The sequence below is a fragment of the Neopsephotus bourkii genome, unplaced genomic scaffold (genome assembly GCF_033783945.1).
Source record: "Neopsephotus bourkii isolate Nb327-2 ecotype Australia unplaced genomic scaffold, CSIRO-AGI_Nbou_v1 NB_1057, whole genome shotgun sequence".
Classification (NCBI taxonomy): Eukaryota; Metazoa; Chordata; class Aves; order Psittaciformes; family Psittacidae; genus Neopsephotus; species Neopsephotus bourkii.
In genome coordinates this window covers 10,734-31,733 of record NW_026901546.1, presented here as the reverse complement: position 1 = coordinate 31,733, position 21,000 = coordinate 10,734, and the positions used below count along the sequence as shown (strand labels likewise).

Genomic DNA, 21,000 nt, shown 5'->3' with positions numbered 1-21,000 from the left:
ATGTTTTTTTAGGCGAGGGAAAGTCCTTTAGTCTGTAAGATACTTTCCTTTAGGATTCCCTTTTCTTACGATGTTTTTAGACTTAAAGCGACAGCAAGAAATGCTATTCCTGCAGTGCAAAATGGCATAATTCTGTGGCCAGCAAACTGGCCCCATGGTTCTGCAAAACAGCTATCACCATGCATGCTAGCTATCTAAAGGACAATTTGCACTGCGGTATCTGTAGCAATTTTATCTTGAACAGCTCTATGGATATGTGGCCTCTGTACATAAGTCTGCAGCCGAGCTCTGCAAAACCAGGCTTGAGGCAGGCCCTATGAACAATTGCAGTCTTCCCTGCTTTATGGACTTGGTTTTATTACTTAGTATGTCAATACAGAACGGGCCGACCGTTCTACAGCAACAGAGTGCCTGAAGCAGAAATGTGCCAGCTTCTCTGTTAATCTTAGAACAGAGGGCTGGAAAAGCCAAATTTCACTCTTGTGGTCATTTCAGCTGTGGTTTTAAGTGAAATGAAATCATCTCTTTAGCCACCCCTGCTGCGTACAAAAGCAATCTGATAGGCAGAGCACAAAAATATTACGCAGTTGTATTCTGACTGCACAAAGACTATCTTCATGAAAGTACCACTGAATGTCGAATACGACTGCTCACTCCCAGCAGTTAGCATATTGCTGACACATTATGATGAGATCATTGCTTGTGTCAGACTTGATACAGACAAGACATGCTTTATATTCACACGCAGCCATCACTGACCATGTGCTACACAACTCAACTGTCAATTGTAATTGCAGGAGGATGACTAAAATACATCATTTTAAGTCTGTACTCTTCTAATACAGAGCTTGGAACGTAAGATGGTTCACAGGATGATGCTCCTCTCAACACCTGTCAGCTCCCTTCTCCCTCCCTGATATGGTCTGCTTTAGACAAACAGATTCTTCAGGTCCCACAGCATTGCCAAGGACCCTTCAACACAGGGAAACCCACCAGCAGCAACTTCAAGAGTAAACACTGTCATCTCAGATAAAGCTGTTGGCTGCAGACACTCCCAGACCTGGGGGAGGTCCCGATCTGTCTGCTGCTGCTGGAACTCCCTCCCCATTCAGCCAAGGGCCCAGCAGTGACAAGCCATCCTCATTCTACATTACCTGCGGGAATTTACACACAATTGAACGCTCTAAGAATGGGGACACAAATGATAAGGTCTCCAAGTGGTCCGTAACCAGTAGACAACAGCTGCAAATTGTAATGCCTTGTTACTCGGCTATAGGGTGGGCAGCAATCCCTGCTGTCTTGCTTTCCGCCTGTCAGCCGCATGACGTAACCCTAAATCAGATCTTGTGCCGACCCTCAAATATAGTTCAAGAGAAATGGGCTTATTCTAGAGAGCTACCCTTGAACATCTCAGCAGTCTCAGCCTCTCTAAGCAAGAATCCTTAAAAATGTTTTACCTCTTATTCTTCCATATTACCCAGTATGTTGCAAAATCACCCAGGTTTGCCTGTAGTCACAGACAAATTTAACACTGCATTCACTGCAGTTCTCTCCCTCTTTCTGTTCTTTCTCCTTTCTGCACATTTCCATCCAACAGGAAAACTCCTTTTATAAAACAGTCAGGGTCAAAACAGTTGTCCCAAGAGGGAAGAGCAGAATCCAGTGAAATGGAGCAGAAAGGAGGCAAGTGACAAAAGTTTGTGCCTTGAGTTGCTCAGATTCTGGAGGCATGCCAGCTAAAGCAAAAGAGTCTCTGAATTCTCCCTCAGTGAGGAGTTACTGAGGTGACTGAAAATGGTAGACGAATAAAACACTGTTCAAGCTCCTGAGTCCAGAAAATGAAAACACAGGTTTCTTTGAGCTTTCCTCTATTTACTGAGAGATGAAATGAAACTGGATACTAGCCCCAGCAGCTCATGATTTATTTAACTTCGAGATGATAGCTTTTTATATTAGAAAAACATTATTGTACCTGTTTGGTTCACCTTCCACAAAAGAACAGTCTTCTTAAATTCAGGGCTTCTTGCAAGGCTTTATTTTGGTATTAGTACATATATAATGATATATAGATTTTCATATGGAAAAATGCATGTAGATGTAAATTTCTACATATAATTTCATTTATGTGAAATTAGAAAAATAAATTTAATTATATATACTGACAGAATACTCCAAGGGCTTCACAGTATCTCCATACTTTCGCATTTCTCCAGGGTTAGGGTGTCACTTTTGAATGCATTACTGCATTTTACATGTGCACTGCGCAAGTCTCCTGTTGTCTCACACCTTCCCCAGTGTGAGAATCGGTATCAATTCCCCCAGTGTGATTTTGGTATCAAGGAAAGGAAGAAGCCATTACCACCAGGAATATGTGACTGTTGAACGTGTAAAAATACACTCTTCCAGGCAAAAGGCAAGCCTTAAAAGAGGAAAAGCTACTCACCATACAGTAAGAGCAGGGGGGAGACTAACAGAGCTTCAACTCTGTGAGCAGATCTAAGTTTAACACAGGCCCAGAGGATGCAAAGCCCAAGTCAGGAACAATAACTCACTTCATGTCAAAGCCCAGTAAAGAATTTCTTTTGACAGCTCTTGTTTCATGCTCCCAGTGAGCTTACTGTCTTCCTGCACAGGCAAACGAGCCTGACCTCTCCCATTCACCCACAAGCTGGCCGCATATAAAATGGCCATTAACTCCAGCTGGCACATGGGTTTGGCTGAGTCCCTTCCTTCCTGTCAGTAACAGAGAAAGCGCTGGGGAGATGTGTGGAGGAATGAGACACAGCAGCAATCGAGAAACTTCCATTGTGAGCTAACTGGTTTGCACCTCTTAACTAATCATTTATGGTCATGACAACATTTAGGTATAAACAGTTATGGCTGATTAAGTAGCAGAAGCATATTTCCCCGGAAGCACAAACAAAACGTAAGTAGCAGCTGACTCTTGATCAGATGAAAATTTAAGAAATAAAGCATTCCAAAAGCTGTGGGGGCTTTTTGTTTGTGGGGTTTTTGGTGGTCTTTTTGTTGTTGTTTTTTAAGACTCGTATTTTATAAGAATAAGCTGATTAGTAACTTTAACCTAAGCAAAATATGACGATAAACATCTTTCACTGAAAAGGCCAATTAGACACCCTTCCATGTACAGACTGCAAGGCTTCAGCATAGAATAATATTTACAAGACACTAACCTAGAAGTGCTTTTGAAAAGGAAACACACTGGACAAGGTGAACATAGACAGATCCTTAGGATCCACAAGACTGGCTGGTTGTCTTGCAGTTGGACAAGACGTTTCTGAAGGGAGAATTGGGCATTGATCTGAATGTAGGATTTACGACTTGAAAATACAGCCATCTGTCAGAAGAAACCGCTAGCAAAAAAAAAAAGCCAAAAACATTCTCAGCAAAGATCTGCAACATAGTCAGTATCAACTTTCTACATGAAACGGTGTCATGTTCTTTAACACAAACACGGTAGTGGCTAAACCGACCCAAAGCACTTCATTAAACTTTACTATCCTACTGAAAAGTTCAAACTCTGAGGACCAGACAAGTAAGCAGTGAGGGCAGAATGTGAGGAATTCAGCCCTAAGAATTATCACTTATTATCAATTGTCTGATAGCTAGCAATGGAAGTTTGTTCAATCTAGGAAAGGTAACAAGCTTTAAAGCAGTCTGACAGGATACACAAAGCCAGTGGGGTTTGGTTCTGTAGGGTTTTCTTTGTCTGGATTTTTTTATTCTTTGTTAAAAGCGCATCCCAGATCACCTATTACAGTGCAGTTCTACACTAAGGTACCAAATCATACATGCCTTCCCCAAAGTCAACATGAAGATGGATATAACTTTCCTGGGGGAACTTCTCATCTGCCCAGATACGTAGCACTTACTGTTATGGGGCAGTTTTGTTACAGAATTTAGTTTATTTGAAGAGCTAAGAAAACACCTCTATTTGAACTTGTGCATTCACTCTGAACATCCAAGTAGTAGACCCACACATTATAATCTGGCAATTAGTTAGAACAGTTTATACATTCTCAGACTCAAAAACTGGATTAAGTTTGAAATTACTGCTGTTCAGCGTGCTGCCATCCTCTCTTCCAAGTGCTATTTAGACAAGCCTAGGAAGTATTTAAGCTTAAGTCACTTTGTTTAACTAAATTTGTATATCTATTGCCATACAAAACTTTAGGTTTCCTTAGCCTAAATAACCAGAATTAGTGTGACAGCTGCTGGGGAACCAAGAAAGTTCAACCCAAGAATGGCTGAAGCTCAGACCCACCCTAAAACAGAAATTAGGCTTGAGGATTAAAAGAACCCCTTCAGATGGATGAAACAGCTTTCAGACGTGATACATGAAAGCAGGTGGTTAGGAGATGAACAAAACAGAGGAAATGCAGGTAGTCAGCAGTTAGTATCACAGAAGGCAGAAGAGTGGTATTGAAAGGAATTCAAGTGAGAACTATTTCATTTGAAAGCACCAAATAAAATCAAGACATTGTTTAACAGTAAGCAGGAAAATAATAAAACAACTCAGTAAGGGGATTTAGGTATTGTGCTGTGTGGCTACAAATGTATCGAGCACAAAATACATACATTTAAGTTTCTGTAACTAGTTTTCAAGTGATTCCAGCGCGGTTGTTTTCTGCCATGCCTCCCAACAACTGTCATACATGCAGTCTTTAATGTTTCGTGTGAAAAATCGCAATGAAAAGATTAGAAAAAGCCAAGTCAAATGACAGAGCAAGCATCAAGTGCTTTCTTGGTAGAGTACCTCAAAGCAAAGTATCAACACTACTCCTAAATTTCCCACGTTTTGTGACGATACCCATCTCTAAAATCTGATTTTAGGATGACTAGTTAGAGAACTATCTGTTCAACTGTGAACGGTTTATATGCTAAAGTTATTCTAAAAAACTAAGGATAACTCCAAAAGAGATTTAAGCACATGTGAGTTAATTTCAGCAAAATATAAAACCCAAACCAGAGGGTCCAGGTGTAAAAAGCCTCAGAAGAAAGGCACATCCATTTATTGCTCTGAAGATTAGAACTCAAATCTATCAAAAGTACCATAAATAAAGCTGTCATGTTACAGCATCATTCAACAAAGAAAAACATCCATGTATTCCAAACAAATCGTATTCCAAATTTATTTTTAAATAAAGAAAAAAAAAGACAATGATTTTAAATAAACATGGCATATTCTGCACATCTCTAGATCCACACAACTTTACATTAGCAATTTTTAACTTTTAAAAGTTCTGTTGCAGCATCTTCTACATTAGACAGTGTTTGTTTCCATCCATAATCAACCAAACAATACCAAAACAAAACTATTTGCTTAAGTGAAGCTTTAGTTTTCATGACCAAAGATGGCTCTACTAATACAAAAGCACCTGTTAAAACAGTTATCCCCACCAAATGTTTTTAAAATGAAGTCTGTTCAGCCTTTTTTTTTGGTTCTGTTCATTGCCTGCATAGAAATCAGCATAAAGCTAAGTTGCAAGCTAAGCTTCACTTTAGCAGTGCAATGAATGGCATAAAACTTCAAGAAAAAAATAATTAAAAAAACCCAACACAAAAAAACCCACAAAAAACAAACAAACAAACCAATAAAAAAAACAACCACCAAACCCCAAACATTGCCAAACATTACCAGCAAAATTCAATTATGGAAAAAACAATATAAAACCAGAGTATTTTGGTTTTTGTGGGTCACAACTAGACTAGCTTTCAGTGTGCAACTTTCCTCAGGAAAAGTGCTTCTTCCTGATTCATATGAAAAGAATGAAGCATGCATCAAAAGCCTTTGTTCATACAGAAATGCCTATTAAAAGAGTTCCATGGCATCATAAGGCAAAAAGAGATATTAAGGTGGATAAAGCATTTTTGCCCAGAGTATGTTTTACGTCACACATATACATGTTACAGTTGTGTAGCATGACAGATAAGATATTGGCTCAGTAAGGTAAAAATATCCATTTTTATAAATACATGTCATTATTGCTAATATGCTACACATTATCATCCAACTTTTAAAGCTGCTTTGTTAGCATTAGCCTGGTAATTAGCAGCTCACATTTATGGTGACAATATGCTTTCACATGAAGAGTAAAGCAGCATAAATACAATTATGAAAACAAAAGGCTTATGCAACACCCCTCTCTAGCTTTGCTGTGGTTTTCGTTGCTTTGTTGTTTTTTCCTTTTTTTTTTTTTTTTTTTTAATTAAACAGTCTTTAAAAAAAACAAGTCCAGTTCACCACAAATTAGGAAGTCTTACAATGAGGTTGGAAACCAAGTTACAGAGAGCGGGGCAGGGGGAAACACAGCATGCATTACTATCTAGTCCTTTTAGTCATACCACTGGAATACAAAAGTCCAATTTAAAGGCTAGACAAACAGTAGAAGGCAAAAAGCCAAGAGCAGACTCAGTTTGATATTTAAATTAGATTACCATTTTAATCAGTAACAGCAAACTCACCCGGACCTTTTAACATATTCACAATATCTACTTCAGATGAATACTTAATTATGACTAGTATATGTATGTATCTTCACTTTAAAAAGATATTACATACCTATCATGAAATTACATTCTTAAGACATCACATAAGAAAATAGTTCATGTGTAAAATGTTTGTGAAATGTGTTTCTGTTCCCTTCTACCCCATACTATGCCTCACACACACACGCACACACCCCCCCCCCCATTAAAGCATTCATTCACAGGGAAAAACAAACATCCCTTTAAAAAGGATGGAAATATTGAAGGGGACCAGCTTGGCTAATTACAGCACAGTGCTTAACAAGGTTCAAGACAGAACCAGATCAGAGTTGGCCAAAAGATGCCCACAACACATACATGACCGGTATTCATTCCATTCCTCGTTTACCAAACTCAGTCCACTTTTGGTTCATTGCAATGACTAAAGTATTTTATGTATACATATAAACACAAGACTCCAGCTTTAGTTTGTTTTTGCAAAGCATTTTTACCTTTCAATTCATTTTGTTCTGCAGCAACTACAAGAGGTAGGCATAAAGCATTTAAGAGCTTCTTTCCCAAGGTCCTGTTACTAGCTCAATTTAGTGGGATAAAAAAAGAAATTGGCTGTACTTCTGTGACTTTACTAGGTACAGCTTTGTACAACCCAGCTGGAAAACAGCTTTGTGAACCCTGGATTTGCCAAGCTAGCACACCATGGAATAAGAAGCTACTCATATCCAAAGGATACTTTACTTAAAAAAAAAAAAAGAAAAAAAAAAACAAAAAAAACCCAATAAACACCCCCCTCCCAAAAAAAAAAAAAAAAAAAAAAACAAGCCAACCAACCAAACCAAAAACCAAAATAAAATTGTTTACTGCAGAGCATTCCTACAGGAAATAGATGTCAGGACCAATTCTCTCCATTTCTATTTGTACATAGGAGCAAAGTACCATTTGGCCAAGACTACAAATGTATTTTCACAGATGCAAGTGCCATGCAAAAATAAATTAAAGAACAGATACCAAAACATACAAGTAACAAAACTACTGAAGGTAGATTTTCTTAAAAGTATTTATATAAATGATTTATAATACTTTTCTTTCCCCCTTCTCTTTTTGACGTTCAAAGTTACAAAGCTGTGGCTATACATCAAGAATTTCTTCTGCAGTGCCTCCACAACGTAATCTGTAGCGTCCTGTCCTCCAGCTAATAGTGGGGTCCCACAAAGCAGATAGGAAAATATAAATTGTCATAGATTCTCTGATGAACCAAGCTACTGCATAATCAAGTTTTGAGAAACACAGTGCACCACCCTAGAAATGAAAAAGTATTTAAACATACTGATTATTCAAAAGGAGTTTTAAAGTAGTTTAAAACATTGTTACAGATAAATGTATTCTAAAGCTTATTATATAGATTTACATATCAATAACACCATTTTACTGTTTATGATTTGGTTGCCCATATTAAACCTGAGGGCCAGAATGATCCAGAAGTTTGAAGAGACATGTATGTAGAGCAAAAGGCAAAGCCCCACTTCTTTTTGAGGCTTTGTAAACCTGTGCTCAAGCATACACCAGGGGTTTGCCACAGTCCCCAGAAGCATCTTGACAGAACACTCCTGCACATTCCCAGAGGACTGAAATTCAAATAACTAAGCTTTTGGCCTATTGCATAGGAAAAGTAGGATGAAAAAAACCACAAACTTATAGCCTCTTTATGTTTTCTGTTCCTTTTTTTTTGAGCTACATGCAGAGCTGGAAAACAGAAAGGCTTCAGAAGAGGCACAGTAAGCACAAAGCTCTTTTAAATGCTGTGAATATGAGAAGAATAATCAGAAAGGTGACTGTTAAACTGACCTTCCAGAGTCCTACAGAACCAACACAAGGCCTTTTTTTTTCTCCTTATTTCCAGTATGTGCTAAGACTGTAAGACTACAAGACTACAAACAAATATTTTTCACTATGATAAGGACTATTTAAGTTTGAATACACAATTATGGATCAGATTTAGATGGAATATGGTCACAGCAGAATGTAGTTTAAATAGTTCCAACATTAGAAGAACAAACACCGTTCTGATTTGTGACATCTTTCGATGTTAAAAGGTTTTTTTAGGCCTCACTTGACTATCTAGACCTCTTACTTCTAGTGATGGAAAGATTTTATTTTTAGATGTAGGCTACAGCTGTCCTGTAAGTCCACCATAAATAAGAGTGAAAAATGTAGTTAAAAGTACATATTCACCTCAATAAATACAAGACAAAGTGCAACTTAGGTCAACCCACAAAATTCCACAAAGCTGCTGTACTTGTGTTGTTAAAAAAAAAAAAAAAAAAAGCTTAAAATTTCTGGATGTGTCTAGGTAAAGCAGACTGGAAATGTGAAGATGAAGGGGACAGATATGCAAGCTTCCAGAGCATAATCAGAGGCAGATGTATATAAGAAAACAAAATTACAACCAAGCACACCTATTTCTATTCATGCTACTATAACTAAGCTGGAAGACTGAGAAGTAACAGGATTTGACCTTGATGTCAAGAGAATTAGGCTTAGCTTTTTGCTGAAGTAAATGGCACTAGAAACTGTCACAATCTCCAAAGAAAATGAAGGTACATACCTGAACACCTTTTAGTTGAATGTAGTCAACTATAAACCATGCCAGGCAGTGACACATGAAAAAAACCATTATATCCCATCTAAATACATGATGAGCTGCCCATCCAATAACTAGACTGGCAACAAAGCACTCTGAGATTGGCTCACAGATTATTGTGGCAGGCAACATATTAATGCGCAGTTTGGCCCACCTAGAAAAGACAAACAAATCAGTTCTGACTATGCATTATTCTTTATGTCTTCATCCCCCACCTCAACAAATAAGCCATCACAGTGTTTTCTTGACAGTGTTACTCATTTAATTTACATCTCCAAAAAACAAAAACCTGCAAATTTTCTCCCTTTCAAAGATACTGTACACAGTATTTAAAAGGTATTAAGGTGGTTGTTGGTTTGGGGTTTTTTTGAGGGGTGGCGAGGAGTTTAGGGAGCTTTCAATACTTAGTCATACTTGTGTGGAAAGTCAGTGCTTCTCTCTCAACATCAACAAGAAGCATGCATCAAGCTATGCGTTGGAACTTTATCATTCTGTACATAAAATCAAATTAGCTTGGAAGATGTATTCCTTCTCATTATAAGTTACTCAAATGAGAAGCAGGTGACAGGGTAGGAGAGGAAGTAAAGAGTAAAATTTTTACCTGATCATTCTGGACTGAAACTGAGAAATAGAATATGAACCAGAGTTTTGCATTGCAACTTGTGTGGCCATTGCAAATTTCCAGCCCCTGAAAAATGTATTTATTATTATAAATAACATGAAGAGATGAAAAAAAAGAATTAGATAACATACACAAGAATTTTATTAGTCTTGGAAATTTCCTTTGGCATATGTGCCATATTATTACAGTAGGCATAAGCAAAGAAAAACTTGTTTAACATCAAGTCTTTTCAGTGAAAAAGAGCAAATACCATTACAGTATTTTATAAACTTACTTCTAAAGGAATTGACAATGATATGGCTTAATTATTTCTGAAAGACTAAAGACTACAGAACAAAGCACATCATAAGCATGCTTGGTGTACAGACGTCAGGCTGACCTGAACACCTATACTTATAGTATGTACCATGTGTTTAAAAAAAACAACAAAGAACAACAAAAAACAAACCAACCCACAAGGCTTGAAATGTACCTAAAGTAAGAAGCTTAATTCGGAGTCATCTTACCTGTCAGCTATAGCTTTAGCCATAAAGTAATCCTCAGCAATATATTGTGCAAAAGCTATGAGTCCTCCAGCTTGGTCCAAGACATCCTTTCTCATCAAGCATGACATTCCTGTTACACACTTAAAGCCAGTTAAGTTGGCTGAAATATATGACCTTGGATGTGAAGTTCCAAAATAAACCTGCAAAAAAAAAACAGGTAGGGCTTTTAAAGCTTTGTATGTATTTATGTAGTAGCACAAAAAGATTTGTGCTATATCTCCTTGCTCTTCTCTTGCAAGAGGAAATTCAGACCCCACTTTGCAAAAAAATAAAAATAAAAAAATTAAAATAAAAAAAAAATCACATGAGCTGCCCTGTCATGCAATGAAGAAGTACTGTACTGAATCTCACTGCACGTTCAGGCTTCATATTTCTGCCTTTGACACACATTAGCTAGCCTTGGGGATAGAATGCCTTATACATGCCAGCTTAGAATGAAAAACAGTTATTAATTTACATGTCTTGAGACACAAGAAACAAACAAGAAAACTACCCTTTCTATTCTACAAGGGAATTTCCTGAAAGAACAGAGGGGAGAACAGAACAGAATTAATGATATGAAGATGGTGGATAGAAACCAACTGTTCACTTTCCCTTCAAAAACAATGTAGAACATGAAATAACATTACAGAAAAACAAGGGTCAGACTGAACAAAGTGGTGGTTTCCATAACAGACAGCAGATCTACAGAACTTCCTGGTAAAGACAGCAATAGATGTTCACAATCTATGTGGACTCAAAGAAAAGAATGAAAAAGTTCACATAAGAAATATGTTCTTAGTAAATATATATTAAGGATTAGCAAATACACAAGTTTACTTCCTGCTCAGGAAACTGCTCAGCTGAAAATTGCAGAAAGTTGAGACAGTATTACAGGAAAACAGGATGTAAGTTGTGCTTGTGTTCTACTGCCCTTAAAGGCTCTGCCTAACCAGTGCTGGAAATAGATGCTGTGTGAGCTGGACTTCGCTCTGACTTGTCATGGCCATTTCTGTGTTTCTTTTCAGACATCAAAATAGAATTAAATCATAGAATCATAGAATGGTTTGGACTGGAAAGGACCTCAAGATCATCTTGCTCCAATCCCCTGCCAAGTGCCTTTCCGACTTAAGCCCTACAAAGGATTCCTTAGTTTTAATAAATTTTTAAATAAAATCCATAGTTTTCATCCTGTAATGTTTATTGTTTGTATTATAAACCTAAATATTGAAAGAATGTTCAGAACAGCACAGTAAAATTTTGGAGCATTTAGAAGTTGTTCTGGATAGCCTGAAGTGTGACTGCGGGTGAAAATAAATATTTCACTCAAAATGTGTAAGAGGCACTATAGAACTTTTAGTCATTATAAAATAAATAAATAATAAAATAAAATAAAATAAAGTAAAATAAAATACCAACACAGCACTTACCTGTTCAAGGGTAGCAGCAAAACCCTGTCTATCTGCAACATACGGAAGCCCATGGACCAGGCCTACTTTTTCAGTCATTTGACTGGCCATATCGGTCAGCGTGTCTGGCGTTACTAAGTGACAAATGAAAAGCAGACAGTTCGTTAAGCCATTCTGTCATTATTTTTTCCACATTTTTCATTTTCATTTCTGCTTATATTCTCAATCAAAACTATCTCCAACAACTGCCTGCCTACAGGGAATAACAGCAATACAACAGTCAGCACATTACAATACACACATACCTCTGATTCCACTATCACAAATCCATACGAGATCATATTTGGCAACTTCATAGCCAGGCATTAAGTTGTTAATCTTGGGATTGATGCCAACTTTCTTGCCACCTAAAAAAATACAAACATCATACACAAATAATACATGCGTGGCTTTTAGATTTCAGAATCAATACCCAGAATATTTAAATGCAGTAAGTGAAGAACAGTGAATAAATTCTTAAAGTACACTTTTACGAAAAAGATATAAAGTATTTCTTCACATCTATATTTCAGATCTTTCTACAATTACACAGAGACTTAAAAAGGAATGAAAATATTCAAATGATTTCTCAAAATGGCAGGGTAACAAGGTTAATGTAATTAAAAGGCCAGTAGAACTATAAAGCTTATTACTACATTCTGTAAATATTCTCTGCCTCTTATTTCTTAAGACTATTGATTATGACCATTAAACTCCACAGTAACTTTAGCATAAACATGGAAAAGGAGCAGAAAAAAGTGAAATACAGTCTTCTGCTTCCAACTGACAGACATGATCCATTTTGCTTCACGTCAGAGAAAAAGACTGATACTACTACCTAGCTCTAATATCCCTTGCCTCCTCTAACTTAAAGTGAATAAAGAGCCCTACAGTCTAAACTGATCAAAAAGGACTGTTGCAGGGTCTCAAGCTCAAACTCAGCCTCAACTCCAAGCCACTTTCTGCATATTTATTTCAGTGCAAAGACAGGATTTAAACTGCTGTTTCAGACTTAGAAGGAAAAAGTTACAGGGGTTGCACAAGTCACTCCTCCCAGAGCTTTTGGCCTGACATCACAAATTGTGACTATAAACTTACTTCTTCACTCTGAAAGGATGATTAAACTACAGAACCAACATGGGCTGAATAAAATTACTATTTATTTTAGAATACTGCATATGGAGTTGAAAACCTAAAAACATTTTACAAGTAACAGTCACACCTTTGAGTTGCTCTGCTTACCTATGAACAGCCTAGCATCAACATTTGGGTATTTGCCAAGGAGCTTTTTGCACACATCAATAGCTGGATCATCATGATCTTGCACACAGAGTAGTACTTCATACTAGTAAAAACAAAAATGTATACACACATGTTTACACACATATATTTGATATCAATATGGTCTAGGGAATAAAGTTGAACAGTGTACCAAACTGAAAAAGTATAGAGCAGCGTTACAGAATTAAAACTAGAATCAGAGAGGTTGTTTTATGGCTAAATAAGACTTTCATACTTATTTAGCCAACTACTGGAAAAAGAACAAAGCCTGTATCCCAGTAAATCTTGTACTAAGGAGCATCGGTTTTCCTGTTACTGGAAGGGTTTCTATCAGGCATGAAGCACGACATGTTTGTATACAAGGTAAGTATTTTATTTCCACTTCAATTTTTGTTCATATATGAACCTTAAATCAATCATATTCCGTGAAATTACAGCCTGCAATATAGTAAACATATGACATTATGATACACTTAATCACATAACTCTCTGAACTACACCTTCCTTCCCTATACTCTGCAGATGCATATGCAAAACGGAGTTGGAAGACAACCCACAAAGGACAGTATTAGTACACTTAATTGTACAATAAAGCTAAGCTCAGGAACATGAATATGCTATGTATATCTGTTTTCCATTAATAGAATAATGGTTAAAAAAAGTCAACAAGAGGTACGGGATAACTAGCTGTTTCAGCAATCAATCTACATGCTTGTTACACATACGCTACAGACAGTGGGTGAGATAATAGCATTTTAAGGATAACTCATCGTTGTGACACAGCTTTGCAAGCTTTGATGGAGATGTTTCTGTTTCTGCATTAATAGCAAATTCCTTGAATACTCCTGACTTGATATAACCTTCTTCTCTCCCTATTAAAATGACTGAACTATTACAAGTTTTTAGAGCTTCAATCCAAAGAGTAAAATTCAGAAAATGCAAACTTCTGAAAAAGATATTTAGAAGCTATTTTTATATTCCAAGATTTAAAAAATAAATAAAAATCAATCAAGTTAAAAACAATATTTTTGGACCTCATTGATAGAGCAGGTGTAAATAAGAGTCCCAAATAGCGATCAAAACAGTTCTTACTCTTCCTTACTTCAATTTTATTTTCAGTAAAATACTTAGGCAAAAAGTAATCTGAACCTCAAAAGCTGCCTGTGGACTCGATGACAGCTTCTTAAGTTCTAGTTCAGTAAGAGGTATTTAATATAAGAGAAGACAAGACATTAAACAAATACATTCTTGCAAGAAAAAAAATGCGTTGTTAAGCACAAAAAAAATGCCCAACCACTAACTGCATTCAAAATATTGTAGAAACTTAAAAATATTAACAACTGCATGGGAGTTGCTAAGTCTTGGTCTAGCACTACAAACGATCAGACACACACATCTCTACCTCTTAGAATGCAAACTCAAAGCCAATTTGCCTAAAGAGCAAGCAGTATTTAATTCCTATCATTTTACCAGCATGGAAAATTGCATTTAAAAGGTAAAGACCTATCTCCTTAAGCAGACAGGTTCTTCCAACCACAACAGAACAATCCTGATTGCATAAACACCACAGAAATTACCAGCTGAAGAAATTAGTTCTTTATTGCTCATCCTATTAAATATGTAAAAACTATTTTTGCTAGCATGTTAATAATCTTCAGTCCACAGTTGCAATGACATTTCTATATCTGTATTCCCCAAGAAATTTACCAGAATAAAACAACTTTGACATTCCAATATCTGGAAACAATATTTCACAGTAAATGGCCTTCGCATGCAGTAGCAAAGTAAAGAGCTACAAAATGTATGACTAAAGCAGAAGAAATACAAAGATGTTTATCTACATAAACAGGTTCATATGGCATAACACAACAGAAAAATTTCTGCCAAAATTACAGTATGTACAATAGGTAAAAAATGTTCGCTGATAAAAATATTATGGCTAAGTCCTGCAAATTAGAAGCTGTGTAACTGGCTTCTATGGAAGACAAGATTATTTCACACATGGGGCATCACAGGAGAGAATCCATATCACTGCAGGTTGAACTTAGCTTCCCTGGAACAAATTTAAGATTATTCTTTCCGAATAATTTTCCTCCAAACAGCTGAACTTTGAATACCAGGTAATACTGTTGTTCTGATTTTTCTGGTGTAATGTCAGTTTCTTAAATGAACTATTTTTGCGGTTATTGCACAGAAGTGCTTTCAAATAAGTTTGAGAATGTTGCTTGTATAAGTTGTGCCCCAGCATTCACACTTCCATTTTCACTCTCTCTGGGAAAAATAGGATTCTCTCTATTGTTACCTGAAATTCAGATTTATGAGTAGCAGTAATATTTTACAACTGCCACCCAGACATGTAAGTTATCAAGAGTAAAGGTTAAGACTATTTCTTATAAAGCAAGATCTAACAATTCTCAAATTGTATTGGTAGTCAAACATTTCAGTTGCTTAACATCTTGAGACTCATTATAGTCATAAAATAGTTTAAGATACTGTTGCAGCTTCTTTGCCCTTTTTGCAGTGTTCACGTATATGGTATGCCTCAAGCATGCTTTAAACTTACATTGTGCCACACTTAATCTTCATTGCATTTTTGAGTGAAAAGAATCAAATATTTATGCCCAAAGCTTTTCAAAATGCTCTAAATATCATTACAGAAAAAAATACACAACTTCTAGTAAGTTACAAATGCTGGAGTTTGTTTTACCCTTCCTACTTCAGAGCAAGTTTAAAGCTCTCAGAACACACAAAGGAAACTTGCTGTTACAGCTTACACATACCTTTGACCTTCTACAGCTGACAGTTTTGAGAAGAATTAAAGTTTTATTAAATTACAAGTTTTAGAATTCAGGAGATATGCAGTACAAAATGTAGTCCTTTTTCCATTTACAGGAGCATACACCAATTCATGAACAATGCAGCAAGCATTTGGAGATTTATCCTTTAAGTTGTAAGATCCTTGGAGCAACGACAGCACCTGACACACTTACTTATATTACTTATCACTTATATTAGAAGCTCGGAGTACAACAACAAATGTAAGCTTTTATTAACCATTTGTTTCCCAACACCAGTAAGTGCCTTGGAGACTATTTTTCCTACCAACAACTGGTGAGGTTCACTACCTCATCGCTGACCAATGTTTTGTTAGATGAGCCATCAGTGAGAACTACTAGAAAGTTTGAAGCTATCAGTTAAGTGTTCTCTTTAGAGGCTCTGTTACAGAGAAGTATTTGGGAAGGGTGTCTGGCCTCTCAAATGATCTTTCATAATTCAAGGGTTTCATGTGCTATAAACACCACAATATGGAAATAATGATAAAATAAGTCTTGATAAAGTGTAGAGTATGTTTCGTCCCCAAGCCTTGGTCATATTTCCTTATGGACAGCTCTTCATGTAATAAGTTTTGTTTGCAACATGTAAAATGGGCAATTATGCACCTGTTGTGGAAGGAAGAACCACCCAAGACATAATCAAGTTGCATAGTTCTAGCCCAAGATACTGATAAGACTTTTGGAGACATGGGAGGAAAAAACCAAAAGACACTAAGTTGTATACATACTTTTGGATAATCCAGTTCAAAGAAGGTTTCTAAATTGCTGATCAGGTTAGGATCCACACCTTTTAATGGCTTTAGAAGTGAAACACCAGGAAGCTTGCTATATGGCTGTTTGTCTGTGGTTTTCTTATTGAGGTGAAGGCGTCTATAAGGAGAAATAACATACCACCACATAAAGAAAATATGCTAGAGAATTCCATTCAAAAATACAGTCAGAATGAAGAGAGCTTGCAAGTTAAAACTGTCACAGAAAATATTTTTGGTTGTAAAAGCAACACCTACATTTATATCTGACAGTTGTCTATAAAAGCCTTAGTATTTTATGTAGGTTAAACAAAAGACATTTCAGATTAATGCACGTTGCACTATGCATTTCAAACAGTAAGAGTACAACTTTTTCAAGCTACACGGGAGACAAAATTTTTTTGCCTTACTCCATAGCATAAAAATTCATATGGATAATCAGAAAAAGTAATCTACTTAAAAAAAAAAAATTAAAAAAAATTTAAAAAAAACAGATGCTTTTTCCTGGACTAAATTATGCAAAACTAAGAGCAAGCCGAAAGAACAGAGGAAAGAGTTGATCCTTCTGATCAATTTGATAACCAACACCTCCAAGGAAAGGACAAGGATCAATCAACCATAGTGTAAAAAAAAAAATTCCTAGGAAGTGGACATCAGGCTAGGTCAGAAACACAGACATACAGAGAACAATTCCAAACACCAATAAATACACAAAAATTGATGATAATGTCACAACTCACTAACATGAATGTTTAATCCTATAGCCCTGTGTGGACTAACGTGAAATTAAATTCTGAAGGCTTAACAGGCCAGTATACAATTATATTTACTTGATGCAAATTTGATTAAGTAATTGGAAAGGAAGTACTTGCTGAAGCTTAAAATTTGCAAATCAATGTGTATACTTCATACTGTATTTTTCTAACATGCCTAGTAGTCAGATTGAAAGAATATTTTATTGCAGCATATATCTAATGATATCAATTCTCAACTTAAAAACTTTCACTTTGCTATTTACAAAAAATTACAAACATTACAGCAAACAAAGACTTTAGCAGCAATAGGAAGAGAGAGTCTCAAGAATGCAACTTTGACCAAGAGGAACAAAAGGTAGATAAAGCATGGGGAGGGGGGGAAACCAGAAGTACTGCATTTAAAGCAGTCAGTAGCAATGCACATAGCTTTGTACAGAGGCAAAAGCTTCCATGAACAGGAAGTAAGAGAAGAAAGCAGCAGAATAAATGCAAAGAAGGAGAGAAAGGGTGAAGACAGACTTGAGGCAAGACTGTGATAAAGAATAAGCATCAAGTGATAAAACTGCAGAATTATTCAAGGCATCACATTATAAACCATGCTGACACATAGGATTACGCAGATGATCGAACTCGATAATTAAAAGCCTACACATGGTGTAAGAGAGGGAAGATAGGATAAGAGGCAGCAGCCTCAAGCTGCACCAGGGAAGGTTTAAACTGAATATTAGGAAAATATTCTTCACAGAGACAGTGATCAGGCATCAGAACAGGCTGCCCAGGGAAGTGGTAGAGTTACCACCCCGGAGGTATTCAGAAGATGTGGAGATGTGGCACTTACAGATATGGCTTAATGGTGGACTTGGCACTGCTAAGTTAACAGTTGGACTCAATCTCAAAGGTCTTTTCCAACCTAAATGATTCTATGATTTTATGATAGATGGAATAAGGTTTTATATATCAGAGTCATGAATTCAAGACAGCACTTGGTTTTGCAGGTACGGTACAAGTCCATCCCATCAAGTAGGGATCCCTGGAGTCTGGACAGATTTGAAAACTGCAAAGCAGATCACACAGAAATCACTATCACTCAGAGCCACAGGCCTCCTAGCAAATAGACAGTCATTCTTACAGCAAAAACTAAACACCTTGATCTTGTTTTCAACCTTTTTTTTCCCCTACAGTGGAGGAGGACCAGTGTCAGCACAAAGAAGGTATCAGGGGCACAACACCCTCCTCTAGAAACATACACAAGGATTAGGGTCAAGTCCCTGGAAAAACTCTCCCACAACCAACTCTGCATGACAGTTTTCCTTGACAGCACTCACTCCCTTATAGCTTGCTCCCTACCCTTATTTGTCTGCAAGAAACAGCTAACTAGAATTAATTGCTATTAAAAAACACTGCCAACATTCACAAGTGACTCTTGAAGTAATACTTAAAAGCAGCATGTCACCCTTCAGCCTCTTGGAAGAAAGGAAAACTTCACCCCATAGAAATGGGCTGGTCCTAGTTCAGGACACCTTTGTTTGGCTGCTGGCCCAGAACAGGCCATCCCACCACCCAACCAGAGTGTTTTCAGGCAGGCAGCTAGCTTTCCCCATTCTTCACTCTTACCATTTGCTTACATCCATTCTAATGGCCATATGGACATACAGCAAGTCAATCCACCCACCCACCAACCTAACAAGTGTGTCAGATCCAAAACCAAGAAAGAGCAGAAATGCACAGCTGGGGACAAGTGGACAGGACATAAGAGGAAGCCCTAACGTTACTTGTGGTATGACAGCAACTGTAATTAAAAAACAATTAACATGTTACTTGGCCTTGACAAAATGATCAGGGGAAGTAGGTAAGTCTGGAAGAAGGAAATGGTAGGTAAGATTCAGGTGCCCACTTTGTAATACAGACTTCTTATGGCTGGCTGCCCACAGAGAAACAGTCACAGGTTTGTGCATGCCTACAAAAAAATTAAAACAAAAATGTTTTTCTACTATGTAATCCTACTGTCTGGATACTAGAAGCTTATATTGAAAAGCATGCTGCAATTGGTTACAGCTTCATCACATGCCAGCTGAGGGTAGAAGGCAGACTAAACAAATGTAAGCTAAAAAAAAAAGAACCAAAACACAAAAAAACCCAGAATGTAATGCCCTGAAATCACAATGGGTAGTTGACAGGAAAGGGATGATTTAAATAAAAACCTTAAAGATAAAACAAAACAAAATTAAAAACAACAACAACAACAAAGTTCAAAATAGTAAAAGTCAAATCTTTTCTAAAAAAAAAGGTCACTGTTATTTTTCAAAAGATGAATGTTCTCAAAAAACAAATATCGATTTGATCTTCCAGTTTTGGGAAGTAGTACGCCAATCAGTGGCTAGTAATAGAGAAACAAAATCATGCAACGCAGAACACAGAAATCTTATCTAGTGCTAGTTAACATTTTGAATTCAAAATCTTCAAGACAGCAGGAATTTAAGAAGCACTTTCCAAAAATCGTCACAAAAGTCACATCCAGTAGACGTAATCTACAATTTGATAACAGCCCTTTCCTAAAAGGGGTTGTGTGTTAAAACTTTTCAAACATGGTTTGGAGTTTTAAGTAGAAAAAGAGCCCTTATCTTTCAGGAAGAAAAAAGCAAAACAAGAGGAATCAACTTAAAACCAGTAAACACTCCTTTTTTAACCTAGGAAATTTCTCTCTTGTTCCCCTTCCCTGTCCCACATCTGCACGACAAAAGGAAACAAACAGGGTCCCATACAGTAGATAGTAGTTGAAACTGAAATAATGGGAATTCTGTTACTGTCCAAATCCTAGACAGTTTACAATTTAGCAAGCTTAAATTAAATGTGCTCAACAAAAACACTGCAAGTTACCCACAACACAGCCATTACTGGGTTGTACTGAGCATTAAAATAAACACACGGTTTTTCATTGCAGTCTATCTGCAAGCTGCTATCAAAATAGCAATTTGTTGCCCATTTCTGCTTTCCCACACCCTCAGCCTACTGGTGGCTATAAAGTAGTCAGCGCCACAAGATAAATTGCTCAGCCTGCTGATCAAACACAGAACTATCCCACAGAAAAAACCGGCTTGCTGATCTGAGTCACCACATAGCCACATGCTCGCTAAAGGCAGTTAGAACAGCAGAAATATTTAGAAAGGTGTAGCAGTAGGAGAGGATTTGAATTATCCCTTTGACTATCAAAACAAGAGCCACTGAGGAATAAAAAGAGAAAGGTTTTTTGAACAGACTCCTTGCAACAAACATGCAGCTTCAGAGAAATGTGTCCAACACAAAAGCATCTCCAGGGTAGCAGTAACTCTGGACCAGATAAACCAACCACTGCAGATGGCTTAATACAATACCAAGCCCTCAATGCTAAGTACGGGATCTTTTAAAACACAAAGTTTTAGAAAATTTGTACTGAAGGACTACTCAATTTGTGTTTCTGACGCTTTGCAAATCCACAGGATCAAAATAGCTTAGTCCTGTTAATTTCACAAGGCACAAGTTTAAATGACATCATTTGCTAAATACTAGATAATGTGCTTCCTACAGACCCCAAGTTGCTTCTTATCGTTCCCTTTGTGCCAGAGATCTCCTCCCACTTATCAACATTTTTCCAGTTTCTTCCCT

General features: G+C 36.9%; 1 protein-coding gene across 1 annotated transcript; it reads right to left on the bottom strand.

The window, feature by feature from the left end:
* Positions 1-7,350: 7,350 nt before the first annotated feature.
* UGCG (UDP-glucose ceramide glucosyltransferase) lies at positions 7,351-16,803 on the bottom strand. Its single transcript, XM_061361231.1, has 8 exons — positions 16,583-16,803; positions 12,982-13,084; positions 12,006-12,107; positions 11,722-11,834; positions 10,274-10,452; positions 9,747-9,833; positions 9,110-9,299; positions 7,351-7,803 (listed from the first exon to the last, which is right to left on the bottom strand). Exons 1-8 carry the CDS (start codon positions 16,751-16,753, stop codon positions 7,633-7,635), a joined length of 1,116 nt encoding a protein of 371 aa, XP_061217215.1. The 5' UTR covers positions 16,754-16,803; the 3' UTR covers positions 7,351-7,632.
* Between the last annotated feature and the right edge of the window lie 4,197 nt (positions 16,804-21,000).